At 44.0% G+C, this 23854-nt stretch overlaps 1 protein-coding gene across 1 annotated transcript; it reads left to right on the top strand.

The window, feature by feature from the left end:
* The first annotated feature begins 3365 nt into the window (after positions 1–3365).
* LOC128299235 (dedicator of cytokinesis protein 2) lies at positions 3366–23814 on the top strand. The gene is made up of 11 exons (XM_053035133.1): positions 3366–3377; positions 11158–13415; positions 13505–14033; positions 16046–16159; positions 16626–18509; positions 18589–19097; positions 19183–19290; positions 19730–19837; positions 21251–21326; positions 21416–21625; positions 21697–23814. Exons 1-11 carry the CDS (start codon positions 3366–3368, stop codon positions 22285–22287), a joined length of 6399 nt encoding a protein of 2132 aa, XP_052891093.1. The 3' UTR covers positions 22288–23814.
* Positions 23815–23854: the final 40 nt, after the last annotated feature.

Genomic DNA, 23854 nt, shown 5'->3' with positions numbered 1-23854 from the left:
TCTACATCAACCACAATTAAAGGGCACGAAGGGCGTTGTCAATATGTCTGATAGCAGGACGACCTTCCGTTTCAATGCCTTTCCGCGCAAGCCACCCGTTGATTTTCTTTACCATTTTTTTTTACACAAAAAAGTTGTTTTACTATTTTGGTTTAATATCAGGTAGCTTACGAGCGTTGACGCACGGAATGATGTACCATATCTGTAATTCTGCTCTAGCTTCACATGCACTTTTTTGCGTGCTGTATGTGTTTGTGTTAAGATTTACGATTAGGTTTTATGTTATCAACCGGCTCTGATCTGATGGGCGCACCCTCTGCTGGATGCTAGTTCTTCTAGTTGGATGTTTCATGATGGATACGTTTATTGGTGGCCTTTAGGGGTCCCCCTGCCTTACGCCTGGTGTACGTTGTCGGAATGTAGTACTACACTTTAATTGCGTTAATGGGGCGCATCCACTGTCAACTGTTGTGAGTGGAGAGCAGCGTGGGTTCTCTTTCACTGTTCGCTGGCCATCATTCAGCCAATTTCAGCAACACTGTTTGGTTTCAACATTTGCCAGCTAACAGAGTTGGTATGTTCTGTATTTATTTTTTCCTTCATTATAGATTGTTATACGACAAAACACAATCGATCGTTAAGCAGGAGTGATGAGCAGAAGTTGCCAGACCGTTTGCCAGAGTATGGTGCCAGTACTGTGTAGCCAGTGTTCATGGCAGCTAAGGGTGTGTCTGTTAAAATTCCTATTGATTGCTTGCAAATGGTTCAAGTGCGTGATCGGGTTCGCCTCTGTGTGTTTGCCAAACATAAATATTTTGCTGCATACGAGTGGCCCGAATCCGTACGATGTTGCCGTACTCCAAAGTACCTTACAGGTATTGAACCATTCGCTGTGGTAAAAAACTATTAAAACAAAATATTGACTTTCCTGCCCAGTTCGGTTGGGTCCGTTTGGGCGACAAAGTCGGTCCCTAGACCGGTCGGAGAGATAATGCAGGGAAACTCAAGCAAGAACTCAAGCCCTTGATCTCACTATCGCACCGATTTCCTGGGTTCGCTCGATGAAACCCTCAGATAGGCTGATAGGAGGGCAAATTTGTTGGGAGTGTGGAGTGTGTGCACAGGATGGGCGAAAAAGGAAGACCCGTGGGTCGCTACCGATCGTTTGTTTGTCCCCCACCTCACATTTTTTGCTGGCCATGTATACAACCCGTTGTGGAATGCTTCGTGCTGTTACATTAGCTGCAAATAGCTACCGGCATCTAATCAGCTCATTATCACCTTAACTATGGGCAGTGACCGTTTCGAGTTATCACAAAAAGAACACCTCCAGTGACTTGTTTAGCTATTTTTATAGATGCACAAACAATTTTTCTTATTTCTGAGTAACACCGATGAGTTTTGTGTAGTCTATTCTGTCGTGAAAACTAATTTGTTCCTCCCAAGACAAGATCTTCTAATTTTAGACAAGCTTATTGTAGTGCCACTAAGCCATCATTTGTTTCCTGGAGAATTCTTAGTCTTGAAGTAGTTTTAAGTATTTAAACAGTTATTAATATATATAGCCATGTTGCAGCCATAAAAGTGCTACAAATATACACAGCGAGCAACAAGGGAACAATGGCGGCATCTGTAAATAGGAATAATCAATATAACAATGTAAACAAACCGGGCAGACGAGTAATCTCGAGGTTTACATTTTGCTCATTAACGATGGTTTCCAGTTTATTCTATTAGCGTGTAAACATAATAATATTATACTTCTTAACTCTTCGTCCTTAGGACGTGGTAGAAAGGTTAGATGAGAGTGAGACAGAAAAACAAATCCTTGAAGGACGTCGTCAATGTTTGAATTGCGAATTGCGAGACCCCCCAGGAGGAGTTTCCTTGTTTTCCGCTGTTATACAATCGCTAGCAAACAAAGTATGTATTAGACGAAGAGCTGAGAGTTTGGAAGTTTGGAGAATGGATGGATGGAACCGTACGGCGTGATGTAACAGTAACGGACAGGCACATCGTTACGTAAATACCTTGCAATTCCCTGCCATCTAGCCGTTTCCGGTTCTCGGTCATCTTGAGAGTAAATGAATTCTAACCCATTTAACTTACTCCATCCCTAACGATGGACGGTAGAATGGCAGGCAGCGAGATGGAACGACCTTCGCTAGAGCAACAGGGCGTGCGTCGTACATAGCTGTACATCTTTACAACACCGCTGTGAAAATCGAGAGTTACACACAATAGAATGAAGACGAAATTCTCCCACATTCATCTCCACGACGTCCATTTCCCATTCATCGGTGTGGCGGGCTTAAACTTTTCCCACCGTTTTATTATAGGACGGCAAATGACAAGCGTCTTTAAGGCATTACCGATGTACCTTACTAAATGCCACGGGCCCCCTGCATTGGAGGGGTTGGCAAAAGTGTCCCATACCTCAATAGTTATGCATTTTCTTATTTTCAGGTTTCAATGCCATCGCATTGCGTGCGTGATTTGGGTTTACTGTGCTTTGGGGGATTTTCCTATGCTTTTTCGTGCTGGAAATTGGGCGACCTTTCACTTTCGATCTTCGCCCCCGTTTGGTAGGGTGGAACCACTGGTGGAATCACTTTTCTCCTGATTCGGTCCAACGCGTTGAAGGTTACGGATGCTGTGGTGAATAAATTTACTTTAAAATCGATTTGTGATTGATCATGGTGTGTTTTTTTTTGTTATTACAAAATTGTGTGGAAAGTAATGAAAATTAGATTCAATTTTAATGAAACATAATTTAATTCTCTTCTGTAACTGTTACTGCTCCAAAAAAACGATGCTTTTATTTAACAAAGCAAGAAAGAGAACAAAGCCTTATTAGAGAAGAGAATAATCAAACATAATATCATTGTTGTATTGTAGGCTGTTTTATAATGCTTAATTAATTTCGAAAGTGAAGGAAGAATATTGTATATACATTTTTTTAGTTTACATTAAAGAGCTCTTAGTTTGTAATTACTTGTCAAATTTATTTGAACCTTGAAAGCACACGAGACAAATATCGGCTATATAAATTTTCTTCACTTCTGTTTATCAAAAACCATAATGGTGCGATTATACTCATGTCAACATAAAAGACAGAATTTTATTTCCCTTTCACTTTGCGCCAATGTCCCTCAAACACTCACAGCCCAAAAGGGGTCTAAAGGTTTATAATTCTATGCTGTTAACACTTGTTGATATTGTCCTCATGTACCTAGGTACGCTGAGGTTAACCACTGGCTCTAACCACCGGTGTTCTATGGCACATTTTCCAGTCACCGGACGACCTTCTCGCGACCTTTCGCAATACCCGATAACTGCTGTGATGTCACAAGCCGCACCTCAAAATGGCTCCGGAAGTATGCGGTCGGATGCGCTCGAGAGAAAGAGGGGGAGGAGGGTGGCAGTATGTTGTGTGGGGTTGGAGTTTGAAAGCATAAATCGCACCTCACTTTTCCCACCAAATCCCTTTCCATTGTGGAGAGCCGCCGGTTTCTCGACGATCAGCGGCATGGAACCGATTAAAGGGCTCCGTTAACCATGCGATGCCCCTGAACGATGCAATTCAACTTCCTTCAATGGCTGCCGACGCTTGTTGTACTGTCGTCATCGTCTGGCAGGCGGGGTGTGTTGTACCGACATGTAATTCGCCACCGCTGCCCATCGCACGACCGTCGAACCGCGTTGCACGTTCAGCATTGCTTCGGCAACTGCCACAATAAACTCGCGAATGGTCATGTGTGAATGTACGAAATACGTTGCCAGCGCGCTCTGCTGAGTTTTTGCAATCGTTTTACTAAATATTTGCAACGAGCACAACTCTACGCTTGCTGTGCGGGTTGTTAGATGGAAGATCCACGCTCGGTCGATCAACCTCCACGCCTAAATCGTTTAAATGGTTTTGACAGACGCGCGCACGGTGTGGACAACGATGGCTTTCTCTGGATTCTCCTGCCTGCTAGCGTTTGACTTTCGCATCGGACATTCGTATCACTGCATCGCTAAGAACTCTCAAAAAACAGGCGGGACCCATGACGGTAGTGATCATGTGCCGAAACAGGAACAGTCCGGAACGAATGTCGCGCCAACTTTCGCTTGGGTTTAGCAAAACAGTCCACCGCCGTGACACACAAATGTCATCGCATCCATCTACCCCGGGTTCGCTCAGTGAAGGCACCCCAGTTCATCAGCCACGAAAAACTAAAGCAGCAAATGAAAGGAAGATAAGCGGATTGGGATCGGAAAGGTTGATATATTTTGGGGTTCGCCTTTTCGCTTGTCATCTTTTCGGTCCCTTTGCGCGCGCCGTTGGAAGGAATTTGACTTTTACCTTTTACTTTCGCGGTCACCGCGGTGCGAGTTTGCTTTCGTTTGGAGGTTTGGGTCTTTTTTCCGATATGCTTAGGAAGAGTGCTGATTGTCCAATTTCGTTTTCGGTGCTGCATATTCCGGCCATAAATTAGATCTCATTTGCAACGCTCTTGAGTTGCCCGGATGCATGCACTTTCACTGCAAACTTGTGAGTAGATCAAGCAGTAGAATTTTCTTAAACGACTGCAGTTTTTGCTGTTCTCAGTATCGCTGGTGTAGCGATAGCTTGCTCGGACTTTTAGACAACAAGACCTACACCAACTTCGGATTCCAATCCAGTCCAGTCCATTGTCCAGTTGTGTAGGCTAAACATGCAGTCAGTTGAAACCAAGACCTCTTTCTGATTAAAACGTAATCTCGCAAGGAAGTTTGTATTTCAAGGGATTGTTGCAATAAGTGATTTCCTTTGAAAAGATGTACAATCACTTTCTAATCGTGCCGAACTGTGAAACCGGCTACTTATTCTCCATGGAATTCTCAGCTGGGAAATTTAATCGGTAGTCGGTAGTAAACATTTGCTTCCATAATTATTATATCGTTAACGTGACTAAGTTGGATGAGTCAATGCTGCCACTAGAGGCACGCAGCTGTGTGTTGTGTGCGGGGTATGATAACGATAAAGACTGTGCGCCATTCGGGCGAGGGATAAAGGGCAAAGAATGATTTGTATTTTTGCTTGTTTCTTGCTTGCCTGCCGAGCTCTCTGTAAATGTATCTGAATCGCTAAAATACTGCACACGCTCTCCAGCATGAAAGCATAAACATTCCTGATTTATCTTTGCTTTGATTTCATTGTTTTTTTTCACGCAAATGGTAGTGCCACACAGTAACTTACGTACATCATTTCGTGGATGGTTTTATGCTTCCTTTACTGTAAATTATTATCAGTGTGTAAACAACACTACTTGAATGGGCAGAAAGCGACTTCTAGACGAGTACTCACGAGAGGAGCCTTATATGCTGCGATTAATTCTTCCTTATTTGCGTTAACATTTTCCGTCATCTGTCATCGTGCCATTTGTGACATGTATGCGGTTCAGTGCGAACGGTGCTATTTCTTATGAAGCATTACGATAGACACTGAATCTCTTCTGTGAACAGCCCAACACTGACTGCCGGCTGACTTCTCTCGTGCTCGGAAGGACAAATGTTTGTCTTTGTACAGGTTCAACATATACAGTAGCGCTGGGTTCATAATTATACTTTGGATCTCAATGTTTGCCCACACACGTACCCGCATCGCATCCACACCCGCATGTCCCGCACGGGAGCGCCGCAATCCGCTAGGAAAACCAAGGAGAAATCCTTACCTTTGGAGTAACAGCGGCACTGAAGCAAGCGGGAGTTGCAATTGAATGAAATGTAATTATAAATATTTCACCAGCATGCTTCCAATGGCATCAATTTGTTTGGAGCATGGCAAAGCCCCGAGACCTCCACTGCGGGAAAACGCGTACTGCGAAAATCTACCAGCATAAGCGAAGCGCTGTACACTCTGCATGGGATGGTTCTTGCTGCTCCCCTTTGCGATCCCGGAGATTGTTAAGGTAACATTAATCTTGGCATCGTGCACTGGATGCTTTTGGAAGGTTTTTTATATTATTTTTATCACGACAAGCTAAGGTTTAGCGGCGTCCGTTTGTAAGTACCTGCGGAGAGGCTGATGCTGCTCGGAGAGTTCCTTCTAACTCCCATTGGCAAAAGATGCTTACAGTTGAGCGAAACCATATCCCGGTCCGATTTTGTGTAGTGTAGAATTTCGCAGCGTGCATCGAATTACCATGCCGCCCAGTTAGTTCGGTGTGGTGAGCGAAATAATGACACAGATTTTTTTTTCGTCCCCCGTTCTGTTATACCCCTGGAGCGCACGGGCACGAGATGTGGAGTTGGTATCGCTTTTAAAATTCAGGGCACGAAGCCATTGCAACCGAATCGAGAGAAGGGTTTTTTCGAGTTCATTTACTTGCTGGCACCAACAAAACATGACCGGCGCGCAGGAAGGAAGCGAACATGGACAGAACAGAGTTATGAAGGTTTGCGAGTGGAAGAGGGGTTGTTTTTCCTCTGAGCATAAAGTGGAAAGTGTCATCGAAAGTTGGCCGGGAAAACAATGTCCACAATACTTGAAATCCTTCGTGCGCACCACAGGCACATTTGCCGGTCGTTGCCTTTGCCACTCTGGAGGGACCACTTTGTTTTGAAGTCATTAAACTGGGTCATAGTTCGCTATTGTGTGGCTATGTAAAATATTGCGAATGTACAGGAGCCGGAATTACGAGTATCGTCATAAGGTCTGATTTATTAAACCGATCCGTGATCCAGACCGTTCCTCAGCGTATGAGAGAATGGTCAGCCCAAAGTGATGACAACCTCGTTTACATTTCTTCTGTTCTGTTATGGCCCAAATGCATTTAGTTCGATGCATTTCGTTACCCATTACACATGCACCATCATAATTGGGTCACTTGGAGCTGCTTGGGGAGAGTCTGCCTTAACTCGGCCAGATGGGCAATGTTGGTTATTTATTTTCTTTTATCGGTAAGAAACCGTAGCAAAAGAACAAACTTCATGTTCCGGGAGCTTCGAAACATATCGTGAAGTGACGGATACCGGCAAGGAAAGAATACTTCGCGTCAAACCATTTTTAATTAAAGGGCGAATGGCTTTGGGCAACGACCCAAATGCAGGGCGAATGGTTCGAAGGGTCATGTACTTAGCAACTGAAGTGTGCATATGTTTAGTTGACGTTACATTAAGTGACGAGTGTACACAGTGGCTCCCTTCCAGAAGTGATGTAAAGTCATAAGGCAAAGCAATTGCCAAAATAAGTTCCTCTCCCTCCCTGCTAAATGGAAAGCGTGAAGCTTGGAAAAAAGTAATAACCGGACGATGCCACTGAACTTGATGTTTCAATTTTCCTTTCGAGGCTAATAGTTATGGTTGGTTATGCTTAGTTATTACTTATACTTGTGTTTGAATAGTTATATTTTGTTGAGTACAAATATCGGTAACTTAAATTCAGTTCACCAAGGTGCTCATTAGCAGCCTTTACGAGATAGTGATCATTTTGCCTTTATATCGGTTTGATAATCTTTGAACTTTGCACGAATCGCGCATGAGTAAAGATGATAAGAAAAAGTTATTTACCGATTTACCTTCCGCTTCCAAATGACATCTTCCATTCGTGGAACTAACTCTCGGACCGTCTTTCTGCTACCTTTCGGCCAGTTTAAACAGAGCGTGAAACGCAACCCCGCAACAGTAGTTGCGTACACCCTGTTTCGGTATTCGGGCTATACACACGCCATACTATTGCTGATGGCACACTTTTTGAGCACCCGCAACTACCCTTCCTAGTATCACCACCCTTGGCGTGACCAGGTGATGTCTAAAAAGTGTACACACAGCGGACGGACTCACACGCACGAGTTAGGCCGAGGCGTATATTCGCAGACAATGATCACGTTTGTTGCCTCTGCCAGCCGGCTTACACCGATGTCAATTGCGGTACCATCTCCTGGGTGGCAATCGGAGGACGAAACAATCACCCTCCTCCGGGGTCTGTGACGGAACCGAGCCCGAAACCGAGCGCCGTGAATAAATCACAATCTGCTACCAGATGTGTAGGAAAATGAAACCACACCAACGCAAAAGAGATGTCCGTGTGATGAAGGTAGGAAAATCCTACCATAAATAAACAACGCGTGCACTGTTCTGCTCGTAGCAGGGTGATCGTGCAGGAGGGAACGGTAAAAATAGTCCCACAATCACACATGTGCGTATTGCCAGCCCAAGCCGGACAGGCGTTGACCATCGCCCGGTGACAGAGAGAAAGCTGCGTACGTCATTGGCTATAGATTGGCTAGTCAAAAATTACATTCACTTCGCCGCTTGGGTTCACCGCCCCAGCAGCATCGATATCAATCTAGCGGAATGAGAATTAAGATAACGTTTTTGCTTCGTTGATCACACGGTGGAATATCACGGTGGATCTCGAGATATGGTGTGGTGTGAAAAAAAAGTAGTAGAAAACCCGCGATCAACTCCGTATGGATCCCCCCCATTGACGTCCATTGTTCATGGGGCAATTATTTTTTAAACAGCCAGTCTTTTTTTTTGCAACGTAAAGTGTTTTCACCGCGATTATAACATGTCAACACAGTATATTGTGTTGTTTACCAAAAGCAGTATTAACATCATTTGTGTTTATCCTACCGTATGTTGTTATGTGCTCCGAATTGTTGATCTTTATGTACTCCTTGGTGTAGCACTGTTTGTTTATTGTTTTATGTTTCTTTATATTCATACAGCATGGTGTGTTTTCGTCTTCAAACGGTTGAACACATGTACTCGCGCGGAGAACATTCTCGACAAATAGGAAATAATATCATCTTCACAGAAACAAATCAGGAAGCTCCGTCTGCGATCGAACTTTAGTACAAGCAAGTTACGTACAAAGTTTGCAGGATTGTAGATCAGTAGAACAATAAAACTTATGGAGATGATGTTTTCTCCCTGCTGCTTCCAAGAGACACAAGATCTCTATAAACCGACAAACAAAACATCATCATACAACGTATTCGATACGACTTGTTTTATTCTGTTTGCATCACAAAGTAACAGGCAGATATCCTCCTCGGCTGTCAGTCAAACAGTCAGTCAATCCGGATCAGGAGACAGCACGGAACTTACAGCCAAGAGTGCAGTATATTGAGCTGCTATTTTGCGTCCTCGATATGTACGTTATCTAGGTCAGCTCTTTCGATTTGTTACAACGTTAGCAACCTTCGATAACATTGTAATTAATATCTTCTATGCACTACATTTTGTATGCCATAGCAACTTGAGTGAATATAAATATGCGTGCAATAATATCATTTTTATCCAATACAATTTCTGCATCGATCGATTTCTTCACACGAACAGCTTAGGTACTCAAATCCCATCCAGATCGTTCGTTTCTACTCAAGGCTTGCGTGGTAATAATAAGACTATAGTAAACTCGTTATATTCGGCATGATTTCTAGCATCTCGTTAAGCCGAGAGAAGAGAGCAAATAGTCGTCTATCGGTGTCCATATCAGAGTCAGCCCAACAACCGGTGGTGTAAAAATCTGTGCTAATTTGCAAATATGTAATCCTCCTTCCTGCTGGGTTGGGATGCAATTTCAGCCACTGCTTAACTACGGGATATGCATCTCAATTGACCGACCGCGAACACTCGCCACCGCCACACGTTTAGTCCAATCTTTCCCGTGTTGACCACTTTCGCTTTTGATGCGCCCCATTTAACTAATTGCACTTGGACATGCTGCACCGCACTCTCGGATGAGAGTGTTGGGTGTCCTACGGTGCAAGTTCCCCGCAGTTTCCTGGTTAGTGTGCAAGGTGCATACACTCGTTAGCTGCCGACGATGCAGATGATTCGCTAACTCTTCGTTTGATATTGCGATTTACAGCGAAATGGGAATAACATTTACCGGGTGCGGCCTGCGAAAAATGTATGCCGCAGAAAGGGGGAATCTCTAAGGTGAAGCAAACGAACTCATCAGTCATGGTCATGCGCTGCTATCGGTCGAAGACTTCATTCAGTGCCGTACCGTGGGTGGAACTCTTCAAAGTTAAATACCGCCTTTTTAATACCGAGACGGTAATGAGGATGCTAGACTGACTATGAATTATACTTGATGAAAGAAATATTCGAAATGCTCGTTAATATTTTCTGAAACACGTTCTTTCTCTCTCTCTCTTACACAACCGCATAAATATTGCATATCGGGGAGAGTGACTAACAAGTTCACCATAATGAAATAAACACCATTGTACACAAATTGCTTGCAGTGCTTGTGCTTCCCTTGAACCTTTGTCAAACTATATGCTCCGTCTTCTGACGACTCGGGAATAGGTAGGTTTTCACTGCTCTGGAAAAGCCCCAAGTGCCTGCACGCTCGACTGTGTTTTTGACCATCCATCCGTTAACTTGGTACGTCGTTCGATATGCCTGACGATCGTCAACGAGAACTTCATCGTTCTTGCCATCACTTTGAAAGGGCACGATTTATAAAATAAATTCTCGTACCACTTGTAAGGGGAGCGTTTGAATATTCATCGTAAACGGTTGAAGATTGTGAACAGCCAGGAAGAATGATGTAATTTTTGTGCTCATACCTACGTCCGTTTTATCCGATGATGTATATTAGAATAATGAATATATTAGTTGCTTTAATTATTTAACATCTCGTTTTGCATTTCGAGTTTTACCAACATAAAGGAAATAAGCTCCACATATTATGGTATACACAAGCGGCCAGCCTTTATTAACTCTGCATTTGCCGTGTTCCTTACCATGGAGGTTCATTAATTAATTGAATCTTTTTCAATCAACATTTACTGTAACACAGACATATGCAGCCGGTGCTATGCGTGGGAAATAGGGGAGAATTATGAGCGAAAAGTTCCTGGCCAGTTTGCCGTAACCCCTGGGACTGATTGTTTCAATCGGATTAGCATTGTGGCCACCAGTGTATCGAGTTGCGCATAACAGTTAACTCGCGCTAACCCTGGAAGGCTGTCTCACCCTTTTTTGTTTTTGCATGTCCACAGTACGCTGCGGCCAATCAACAAGCTATAAAGGTCACCGTGACCCGAATCTGGGATAATAATTTCTCCGGATGCAAATTGATTCCCGCTGGTGGAGCTGGGCATTAGGCAAGGGGTGGCGGATGAATGGACGAATCTGTTATTTTTCAGGTTGCGGATGCACCACTAGCCAACGGTACTGATCAGTTCTGTTTGTTCCTTTCCTCTATCAACAGCGAAAGCGAACTACGCGGCAAACGAGAAGCAACATCACATCGATCTGGACGTTGGTGACACGGTGGTGATCGAGCAGGAGTCCTTCCATTGGTACTACGGTCGCAACAGTAGCTCGGATGCGTCGGGCATCTTTCCGAAGACGTACGTGCATCCGGTTGAAAGCAAAACGTCCCGCGATGGCGATTTGGTGATACGGCGCAGCGAAATCGTCGAGGAGATCACATCGGTGCTGCAGGAATGGCAGTATCTCTATCGTCGGCTCTACCTATCGACACATCCCTCGTTCAAGCTGGTACAGAGTAAGATGCTCGAGCTGATAAGGCTGCGGTCGCAACTGCTCTCCGGCAATCTACCGGTGGACGAGATGAAGAACATTAAACTTAAAGCGACCAGTGAAATCGACACCGGCAATAAGATCCTGAACTTGGACATGGTTGTGCGGGACGATAGTGGCAACATAGTGGATATAGAGCGCACCTCCACCACGCAACTGTACGAGCATCACCTCAATGCGGTAGACCGGATCAAGCGTGCCAACACATCGAACAGCAAGAACCGCAATCTGGATATCATCAACCGTCATTCGCACAATCTGCTGCTGTCGGTGCACAATTTCGTGTGCAGATTGAGCGAAGATACGGAAATTCTGTTCACACTGTACGATGGTGATGAGATGCGGGCCATCACAGAGAACTACGTGGTCAGGTGGAGCCGCCAGGGTATGGCCGCGGATCTGGATCAGTTCAACAACATTAAGGTGTTGTTCACGGATCTGTCGGGCAATGATTTGAGCCGCAACAAAATATATCTGGTGGCGTATGTCGTGAGGATCGGTGCAATGGATGGTAAGGATACGGATCTGCGGCGCAGCAGTATGGCCAACTCCTCGAGCAGCGGGAGTTACAAATCGAATCGGAATCATCTGCATACTCAGATGAGTACTCCATCCTCACCAGGGCCTGGTTCGACAGGTGGGCAGTCTAGCTCTGGAACACCATCCATCGGGTCCACCATCTCGTCTAGCTCCATCAATGAGTTTCATATGCGCCGACCATTCGGTGTAGCAACGTTGGATCTTCAGCCGATAATTAAACGTTCGGAAGATTTCAAGAGCGACACGCAACTCAAAATGCCGTTTATACCGTGCGAAAAAGAACCGTTGGAGACGACATTACGCAAGCTGATCACTAACAAAGATCTCGGCGAAAAGAGCGATGCGGCCATATGGATCAGTGTTGATATTTTGTTCGGCGATATCAAGCAGGTCCGTGACGAATATCCCCATCTTGTCCTAGGCAATGTGGCGTTCGCCCGCAAAATGGGCTTTCCGGAGGTGATCTTTCCGGGCGATGTGCGAAACGATCTGTATCTGACGTTGGTTTCGGGCGAGTTTTCCAAGGGCTCAAAGAGCAGCGATAAAAACATCGAGGTGACGGCGTACGTGTGCAATAAGAAAGGTGTTGCGATCCCGGGCGTCATCAGCTACGGGGGAGGCGGAAATTCGCTGAATGAGTACAAATCCGTCATCTACTACCATGAGGATCGTCCGAAGTGGGGTGAAACGTTCAAGATCGACGTGCCGATCGAGGAGTTTAAGCAGTGCCATTTGCGGTTCACCTTCAAGCACCGCAGTTCGAACGAGGCAAAGGATCGTTCGGAGAAACCGTTCGGACTGTCGTACGTACGGTTGATGAACGATGACGGTACCACGCTGCAGCACAAGCGCCACACGCTGCTGGTCTACAAAATTGACCACAAGAAGTACGACGAGGAGACGCAATTTAACTACTTAAGTTTGCCTTCGCTTACGGAGGAACTGCCGAACGGTAGCTCGAAACCATCCATTAGTGGATTCAGTCTCGCCTCCAAGGACGGTTTCATCATCGAAACGAACCTGTGCAGCACAAAGCTAACACAGAACGTAGACATTCTTGGGCTGTTAAATTGGTCGTCTCGGAAGGAAAAGATGGAAGAATCATTGAACGCTCTAATGAACGTACGATGCGAGGAAGTGGTCAAATTTCTGCAGGATATTCTGGACGCTCTCTTCAACATACTGGTCTCCAATGAGGACCCTGCCAAGTACGACAATTTGGTGTTCAAATGTCTACTCCGACTCATCGAAATTGTGTACGATCTTAAGTATCAACACTTCCAGTCCGTGCTCGATCTGTACATAAACGAAAGCTTCTCCGCCACATTAGCTTACGAGTAAGTGTGAACCTTCTGCGCGTGTCTTCAAACAAACTTTTTACTAAACGTTTGTTTTGTTTCGGTTTTTGTTTTGTTCCCATTTGCAGAAAACTAATCAACGTTGTGCAAACGCACATCCGGAATGCCATCAATAACATTTCAAAGGATCGTGCCATGGCAAACATCTACACGGTGAACGAAAATGACGAGGCGCTCTATCGCACCACAAAGTACCTGCAGTACATCATGAAGTTCATCATCCGCTCGCGGTTACTGTTTGCCGATCTAAACCAGGACAAGGATCGTGAACTGTTCGTGGCCAGTCTCGAGGAGCTGCTCGAGTCATTCTCCGAATTGATCAAGTACCAGAACGATCTGCTAAAGTCGCAGGGTGCCCTCCTGAAGTACCTGCACATCATTGCTTCCGATCTGATGCAGGTTTACGATCCGGTTAAGCTGAGCCAGAAAATCGTGGACATCATCACGAACATACCGACTGGGCGGTTAAACCAGTCGAAGATGACATGCATCAAGGATGTTGTCGACTCGAAGCTGTTCAAGTTGACCAAATGCCGAGCGATACTGTTGCCCGTGTTCTGTCGCCAAATTAAGGATAAGCTCGAGAGTAAGGAAGAGGTACGTAGTTGAACGTCAACCACTTCCGGTTAAACACTTTCTTTCTTAGCTAATGTTTATTGCTCGTTTTATGTTTGTGTGTGATATGTTTTGTTCTCATTCATGCATGCAATACGTATCTTTTTGTACGTACCACTTTCAGTGTGCTGCTGTCCATCCTTTTTCCGTTGCCAATTTGCTCTGCCACTATCTTACTTTTCTCTATGTGTGCCATTTTATGTTTGCCTGACGTTTTGTTTTATTTTCTGCCCGCACCTATCTCACCTGTAAACGGTAGTTACGAAAGCACCACCAGAAGGAATGTGTTGTTCACCTGCATTATTCTGTGGACAACGGAGTACCTATATACATGCACCGTTCCTGCTGTATGTGCGGTGTTGCATCTTACTCTTGTTATCTTTGTTATCATGTTTAAGCGTTATCTTGTGTTTATCAAACGAAGCATGAAAACTCCTATCACCAATCACCACATTTTCACGTGTCCTTCCTTAGTGTGTTGTGTGTGTGTGTGTATCTGTCAATCTTGCACGAAGTACTTTCACCTTCCTTCTTGCACCAATTGACCGACGTGCGAAAGGATGAGAAGTTCACCAACATTCATCTCACATCACCAATCACGATAGGCAGCCAAACTGAACCACAGTAAAACAGAAAGGTACACCAGAATGAAACTGCTATCAATCATCACCGTCCCAACATGTCGAATAGTATTGTATACATTACCATGAACTACTTCCTATCGATTGCTCCTGTCACCATTTTCCTCTGAAATCAATCATTTCCCTGCAAACACTCTCATTTTCCTCGATTCATGTTATCATTGTCATACTAATGGTTCTATAATCAAACGATATTAACGTTCCATGCGTGTAGCTCATATCTACATACCTTCCAATCTCATCACACTCATCAACTCGGTCGAAGTGCATTTCGTACCAATCATTTTGTTACCTTTGTAAAATATATGTTTATTTTGTTAACATCCGCCAGACTAACATCTCACAATAGAGAGCAATCATCCTCGTTGGTATATTGTGCATCCTACCCGTTTCTACACACGTGTCCATCGTTTCGGGAATGAATGTTCAGTTCGGTATCTTGGGTACTACTACCTAGTCTAGCGATACGTGTCGATAAATAATACCGATGAGTTTAACAAAGTTGTATTTTCTTTTTTCTTTTTTCCTTCCCTTCCCATATTTGCATTACAAACATTTCGCAATAACTCAACCCCGTTCCCTTTTCCCGGTTTATCCTGTTGTTGGGACACACTCAACACAATCAACCCAAATGCGGACCACTCAAATATAAAAAAAACAACAACACACAAACCAATTCATCATCCATCCGGTGGTTGGAAACTGACCGAAAACACTTTTACATCGTGATCGTTGTATGCTTCCCTTCGGCGAAACAATCAAATTTAATGGGATTCTTTTATTCCATAATATTGCTCTACTTTATTTTACTTTTTCAATTGTTTTACTTATTTATTTGATGCTATTTTGCGCAAAAATGGTAAATTAATTCCATTTTGTTTGCTTCACGATAATTTTGACTGTTCTTTGTTACTCTACTTTGATTATTTTTTGTTATGTTCTATGAATTTTTGTGTTTTTGTTATACTTTATTTGCTTTAATTGATTTGTTTTTGGTATGTTCATTGTATTTTATCGCAATTTGAATGCGTTTATTAACGTTCGATGATACTTTTTAAAAACCTGAACTCAATTTATCTGTACGCATACGCCTACATTATGTTCTATTCATATTCGGGAAAAAACGACACGGCAAACAACACAATACACAAAACCCACCAAAAACAACCCTTTGCCCATCCTGCACCACATTCATTCCCTCTCTACACGGTTTGACGATGAAATTGATGATGGCAATGATGAATGGTGATTTATTGTAAAATGATGGTGTGATGTTGATGTGGTTAAATTTACGGTGTTGCTGGTGATGCGATGATGGTGGTGATGATGCGCTTTTATCACGCAACGGCACAGGGTGACTTTATGTTCGACATACGGCAGCAGGAGAAAAATCTTACCAAAGCAGCAAAAGTACTTGGGGAAAGCAAATCCCAGCTTCACACGCGTGAAACCACCGCTAAGACGAAGGTATTATTTACTCCACTTTCTTCTACTACAGCTCTTTTCAGTGTCAATCCTGTACGTTTAATTTCTCAATGCTCAACAGCAACATGTTTGGATGAATTTGAAGTTTTCTTACTTTCACAAATGTTTGTTTGAAACGTATCGGTGTATTGCGAGTGCTGTAACCGCGTGTATCTGCCTAATGCTGGCAGTGACACATGAATTGTATTATTTTAGTGTAATTTTGTGTGTAATACTACCACCGCAGCAAACCCCTTTTGAATACGCCTGACAGTTTGAGTGTGAAATATTTATTTCTTTTTTTTTGCAGAGTGTAACGCAGCGTGTGTGATTGTTGATTTCGATTGATATGATGTAATACAGCTATCAAATTCTCTTTCAAGAAACTTGTCAAATTATTTGTTTTCACCAGCTAACCTCCATCTTTCTCTTTCATCTTTCGCGCATTTACAATAAATCTTACCACTAGGTGGCCGAATGTGTCAACATCATGAACAACATGCTAGAGCTGCTGTTCCAGAGCGAGGAAGACATCGGTCCGGTAGACAATGACATCCGGGACATAATGTTGATCCTGCTCCGAACGGTGATCCAGAGTTCGATTGCAATGGATCGTAGCAATCCGCTCGTAGGCAATCTGGTGGCCATTATGTTAGGGATCTTCCGCAGCATGACTGAGGCGCATTATCAGTGCTATATGCGCAGCTTTCTCACGAGCTACGATCTGTTGGACTTCCTCACCGAGATACTGCTCGTGTTCCAGGAACTAGTCTCCAAGCCAGTCTTCCCGATCGACTGGCTAGACATGATCATGCACCAAAACATGGTGATCCTTGGCAGCTTGCAGCACTTTGCCGCCATCATAATGGATCAGTTTTTCAGCCCGTTCGAGAAGCAGGTTTGGTCGAACTACTTCCAGTGCTCCATAACGTTCCTTACGCAGCCGGCACTGCAGCTGAACCTGTTCAGCAAAACCAAACAGTCGGTCATACGCAGCACGTACCGTGACATCCGGCGGGAAACGGTATTCGAGATACGGAAGATGTGGTTCAACCTGGGTGAGCACAAGATCATGTTCGTACCGCGGCTCGTTGGACCGATCCTGGAGATGAGCATGATTCCGGAGGAGGATCTGCGTCGCGCCACCATTCCGATCTTCTTCGACATGATGCAGTGCGAGTATTATAGTTCGAAGTATGCGATGGAGAGCTACGGTGATACGAAGCGGAACACCGCCCACATTAAAGGGAATTTTAATGACTTCGAAAAGGAGATTATTGAGAAGCTGGATCACTACATCGAGGGTGGGTACGGTGACGCTGAGTACAAGGATTTGTTCTACGAGATTATGTACGAATCTTGCAGCAATCATAGTACCCTGCAAACGTACGGTGTGCAGTGTGTCCAGGTACTGACTCAGCTAATGGAAAAGTTGCTCGAGTACCGCTGCCTCATACACGACGAAAGTAAAGAGAATCGGATGGCGTGTACCGTGAGTCTGCTGCAGTTTTACTCGGACGTAAACCGGAAGGAGATGTACATCCGGTACGTGGATAAACTGTACGAACTGCACATGGAGTTTGACAACTTTACGGAGGCGGCATACACGTTGAAACTGCACAGCAATGAGCTAAACTGGGATGAAACACCGCTGTCGTTGTTGCTAAAATCTAAGCGGCACTACTCTTGTCCGACACATCGCACGCTCAAGGAGCAGCTATACCGCAGCATGATCGATCTGTTCGACAAGGGCAAAATGTGGGAATATGCTATCGATCTGTGCAAGGAACTAGCGCAGCAGTACGAGAACGAAGTGTACGATTATCTCAGCTTGAGCGAACTGTATAAGAAAATGTCACAGTTTTACGAAAGCATACTGCGAACGACACGGTACGAGTCGATCTACTACCGTGTCACGTTCTATGGCACAGGATTTCCCGAGTTTCTGCGCAACAAAGAGTTTGTGTATCGAGGCAACGAGTACGAAGATGCAGGATCCTTCAACATGCGCATACTAAGCCAACATCCGCGCGCCGAACTGCTGACAACACTTACACCCGGTTCGGAAATACTGGAGTGTGACGGGCAGTTCATACAGATCGTGAAAGTCGATCCGGTTAGCCGTGATATACGGTTCGGAGGCAAAAATACGCAAACGATCGCTTCTAATATCGTGAAGTTCTACAAATCGAACAACGTGAGCGAGTTCCAGTTTTCTCGTCCTATACGAGACAGTCAGGCAAGTGGAGATGATATCGCCGGTACGTCGTATGAGCGTACGATTATGCGAACGACAGATCCATTGCCAGGTATTCTGCGATGGTTCCCGGTAAAGTGTTCCGAAACCATCATGGTGAGTGTTAAGAATTTAGCTACTTCACTAAATTGCAGCTACTAACAGTAACTAACAATGATCTTTCACCCGTTCGCAGATATCTCCTGTTGAGATGGCTATCGAAACGGTTGATGCAAAGAACCGCGCGATCCGGGATCTGGTGCTGGAGCATCAGAACGATCCACGGATACCGGTTCACTCACTGAGCGCCATCATTAAGGGTGTGGTCGATGCCGCGATCAATGGTGGGCTTCGGATTTACGAGGAAGCCTTCCTAACGCCACTATACCTTGAGCGACATCCCGGCGACGATCACCTAGTGGCGCGACTAAAAGATCTGATCGCGTCCCAGATTCCACTGCTCGAAGTAGCGCTGCTGCTGCACAAAATGAAAACTCCCGCCAGTTTGCTCCCGCTGCATGATCAGCTGGAGAAATGCTTTGCTTCGATACAGGCGAACGTGGAGACAAAGTATGGCAAACGTGTGACGGATATTAAAATCGATCGAGACGCAGAGGTAACGTTGCGTCGGCACATATCGGCCAATCAGCCACAGATCAGTATGGATTCAAGTCGTCTGTCGGAAACGAGTATTGGATCGTCCGAGTAAGTATACGAGCGAGTTGAGCGGTTGTCGGAAGATCAAGCTCCATCGCACAGCCGATTCATTTTTGCCATTTTCCCTTTGCAGTAGCGGAATCTCGAAGAACCAAAACAGTCGTCCAACGACGACTAGTTCGGGTGGATTTAAGAACACTATCGCCAACTTGGCCAACTTCAATACGGTCAACTTAGCAAGGTAAGAAGGTGACCACCGTGATCGAGATGGTAAACGGCTCAACGCTTGAACTAGCCAAGCTCCTATTTTAAAATTTTATTACTAAAGCAAAAGGAACCCGAATTGACCCAACGAGAGACTAGAGGTATAAGATGGAAGAAGAAGAAGAGAGAAAGAAAGGAAAGTACCTCACCAATCAGCACATCATTCATCATTTGTGGGATATGTCGTGCGTCCTTTCTTTCGGGGTCAATTCGTAAATCCTGTCCTTCGTTTTCTTGTTTCTAAAAGCAGTTATCTTCATTGAAATGTTTTTTGTTTCTTCCCATTTTTTCCACCCCGTCCTTAAACATTCTATCCATCAACGCGGTGGCGTTTACTGTTTTAATGATTGCATGATTTGCATAAACACAAAATTTTATCCGTACTCTTCAACATATGCAATGCATTCCGGGACTAGTGACTTCTTCGAGTTCGATCGAATAAGTTTGTCCAGTTTTACCGCAACTGGGTCCGGCGGAAAATTGATATCCAACCTGTCCTCCAAGATTGGCACCAAACTGCGACAGTGCGTATAAAAAATTTGCTTGCGCCTATTGTATTTATATTCCCGCATTTTGGCTTGTGTGTACCAAAAAGAAAATCAGCAAATTCATTTATCACACAACAAACCCGTACAGCTTCCGATTGCTCTTGGGCAGTTGGACACAAAACACGCATACAAACACATTCTGGGCATTTCAGTACAGAACAATCGTACACTTTACAATGGCATACAATGTGTGTGTTTGATTTTTTGTCGGTTGCGATACAATTATGACCTTTTAAACATTTCTTTCTTTTGCATTTAATTTATCTTTCATTACTCCACTCCATTTGTGGAAGGTCGCTGTTGGTACTGTCTGGTGATCTTTAGTTGCTATCTGCAACCGATTTTGGGTTGAAGCGCACTTTAAGTGCTCGTTTATTAGGTACTCCCGAAAACGTCGATCGGCACGCGGTGTAAATTTAGGAAAAGCTTGACAGGAATAGTAGCAAGGATACACTGCACAAAGCATTAGAGAGATGGAGCATCGATCGAGGAACCCATTTGTTAGTGGCTTCCAACTGCTAGTGAGCAAAGCAGAACATCTCGGATGGTGTGTGGTGAAGATCGGTTCGCTGTGAGTTCGTGTGCGTGTGATCGTGTGCTTTTCACTCTACTGTTGTGTCCTTCCGGCGTTCCTTCCGTACAAATTGACACGCTACAACGGAACGAACGAACGATCGTTGTTCGTGCACACATACCCTCTTCCGAGACATAGTTGGGTGCTTATACTGAATTTTCTATTTCCCATGGCTAACCTGTGCTGTTGAAAACCCTGAAATAAGATCATACATGAACAACAGCACACAAGTATCGCTTTTCCGGTGTAAAAGTTGTGAAAGATCAGCACCATATGTTACCCAACTTTTTACTGCTCAAGATTACTGCTTTCTTCTCTTTCTTGTGTTGTATATTGCAGTTTAATAATTCATATACCTTTTTCTCCCAATTCTTTTCTCTTCCTACTATCCCGTGTGTGTGCTATTCTACGCGCTCGTACAATGAAACTCGACACGTTTCTTAACTACGTTTCTACAGACTCGACCTATCATCGCACATACTGCACTCGAACGGGAAAATCATGTCGCAACATATATTTTCCTTCCTTCAACATTAATTGCTTATCATTTGCACTTCGTTCTTTTAATGGCATTACGACGGATTCGTTCGGTGTATTTGTTTCCTTACTCATCTGCTTTCTATTTTCCATTGTTTTGGTTGTGCGCATTTTCCTCTTTTCTTATACTTTGTTGTGAATATACATTTTATACTATTCAGTGTTTTGTCGTGTACACATGCGTGACCATGCTGAAGTTTGCTATTTGTTTTGTTTTGTTTTACATCATAATTTTATCCTATTTTTTTTCATTCTTTTTTTTTTGTTAATTTTGTTAGAACGTCCCTCGGTACATCACCCGGTTCGAAAGCAAAAAAGGATAAAACACTCACCAAACGACGATCGAGCCGTAAAGTAAGTAGTGGTGTAATATACAACGTTTAATATGCACGTGTTGTATATATAAAGAATGATATTAATTATTTCTCTCTTCTTCACTCAAGATGGATCGAGAATCGTTAAGTTTGTCGGTGTCCAATAGTCAATTTTACACTAGTCCCATTTCGACGGCAAGCGAGCATAGTTCCAGCATTGTCTCCTCCGATAGGGATAGTGGCGGTCCAATGAGTCTTCTATCGAGCAGCACTGTAACTGCTGTTTCGAACGCAACCACTCCTACCAACACGTTGCCCGTATTCGAACTAACCGAGGAGGTAAGATCTGAGCGATATCTCTTGAAAAGTGTTCATTTGGCATAACATCTAATCATTGCTTCCAATTTTAGTTGCATCCAAAACGGCCGTTACGCTCGGAAGTGGAGAAAGAGAAGCGCCTGTCAAGACCACCAAGCATTGCAACCCCAACGATGGGTAGTAGAGTGCTGCCGGGTGGTGGCGCAACACCCAACGGAATCACCACAGGAGACACCAATTCGATTGGTTCGGCCGAAAGTAGCAGCAATCGCAATTCTATAATAACCAATGGTTCTACCACATCAGAGGAAGACAGCGTACCGCCACCATTGCCACTCAAAACACGAACCGATGCCGATTACACTAATCTGCCTTGTGGTGGTAAGGGCACGATCGAACAGCGGCAGTACACTACACCTGCGCCACACATACAGCAGCCGAGCAATGCAAGCCACTACATAACATTTAAGCCACTATTGGCAACGGGCACTACCGTGGTGGCTGTTAACGCCTCTTACGATGTGGTGGAAACACGAAATCATAGCGTAATTGTGATCAATTCTAGTTCCTCTAACGTATCCGGATGCAGCAGTCCACCGCCGGGCAGTGGTGGAGGAAGATACGACGATCGCAAACGACCACCAACACCACCACCGAAACCGGCACGAAATAGCAAGGTATAAGCATCAAAAAGGAAGCTTTGCGAGATGATCGTGGCACACAGTTTTGCAAATAAGAGGCCTAAAAGAAAAGGAAGGAGTTTTTATCGAAACAAAGAAAGCAACGGGCAAAAAACGCTTCCAACTCACACTAAGTACAAACACTGGAACTAGGAATGATTTTTTTTTCGATGCTTTTGCTATAACTTTTCTTCTTACAACGGGCTTTAATATTTGAGCGAATTCGATCGGACATTAATGCAGGAAAAGGAGAGTTTAGGAAATGTTTAAACGTGATATGCTGTTGTAACGGTTATCACCTTTGGGCACTCTGTGTGATGTATTTGACAAGTAAATGGAATGGAAAACAGGGTTGTTTTAGATAGCAAATTTAGAGAACCGATATTTGGCGTAGGGCATCGATGCAGAAAAGACTGACGCAGGGACGCAGGGTGGTTGCCGTGTATTTTGATAGCCAAAATGGATGGTGAAGAACATGGAATTTATTTTCGTTAGGTCGCAAGTCAATTTCTTAATCAATAGCTACGATTACAGCCGTGCACTGACGGGGTGTGGACAGTTTGTTTGACGTATAGTGAAGGAATATGCCGCCGAGGGAGCATTCGTCAAGAACGCCGTTTGGGCAAGGAAAAGGCCATATTTTTAGAGTGATTCTTAAGCTGTTGAGGTTATATTTTAACGTACGTAACGTAGATAAGATACGTTTATTAAGAGTATTGTTTTGTTTCACATTTAAGCTTTAGTAATGCGTCTTCCGGTAGCGAATGATGTAATTTTAAGCAGCTAGGAGCCATAATTTGAATATCCGGATAATTAATTTCACTGACAAAACATGACCCCGTCGTTTGATCCGGGTAACAGTTTCGGCACGACCAAAGATATAAAGATACATCTAATGTTCTCATTTCACCCAACCCTCACGCCGTTTCCTTTCTTCTCACCTTCGATCCATTTCTCTTTACCGAAAGACAAAAACAGCGCAGGTCGTGGTAGGATCCAGTAATTTCACTAACTGTCCAACTGTATTCGAGAGGTATTAGAATTAGAGAAACTATTTAGGATGCTTGTATTAAACGAGTTCTATAAATCCAATGTACGGAAAGGAGAATAACGTACAGTTGGTGACAGATACACATGTGTGTAAAAGCAATCTTATTTATAGACCAAATATTCGATGCAATTATTTACCTAAGGATATATTCCGTACGGCGGGAACATTATTTAGCCCTGGTGCGGGAACGTGCTAAAAAATGTGTAAATAGATAACATATATCAGAACAGGGCAATGACCGGAAAATGGTAAGATTCATTAAGATTTTCTTACATTAACGCACCACTTTTCCACCGTGCTCTGTTGCGCTGTTTCCAATTTTCTTTGTGCGTTACACTTCCGGTGCGCTTTTTTCTATGCAGATGATGATTTGGATTTAGTTATGCTTAAGTAGATCGTTATTTTAACAGTTACAACAATAATATTCATTACCGGCGTATAGACATTTGGCGACGGTTAATAAAGCAAGTGTTTATTAGAGAAAATCAAGTTGCAGCATTGTTTCGAATAGCTAACTAA

This window comes from Anopheles moucheti, chromosome 2 (assembly GCF_943734755.1).
Source record: "Anopheles moucheti chromosome 2, idAnoMoucSN_F20_07, whole genome shotgun sequence".
Classification (NCBI taxonomy): domain Eukaryota; kingdom Metazoa; phylum Arthropoda; class Insecta; order Diptera; family Culicidae; genus Anopheles; species Anopheles moucheti.
This window is presented reverse-complemented; position numbering and strand designations above follow the sequence as displayed.

Bases quoted from the DNA above. Each gene is read 5' to 3' on its own strand.
- LOC128299235 (XM_053035133.1), top strand. The intron at 16,160-16,625 runs GTATTATTTACT...TCTTACCACTAG, and splicing joins AAACCACCGCTAAGACGAAG to GTGGCCGAATGTGTCAACAT. The intron at 19,098-19,182 runs GTAAGTATACGA...TTCCCTTTGCAG, and splicing joins ACGAGTATTGGATCGTCCGA to TAGCGGAATCTCGAAGAACC.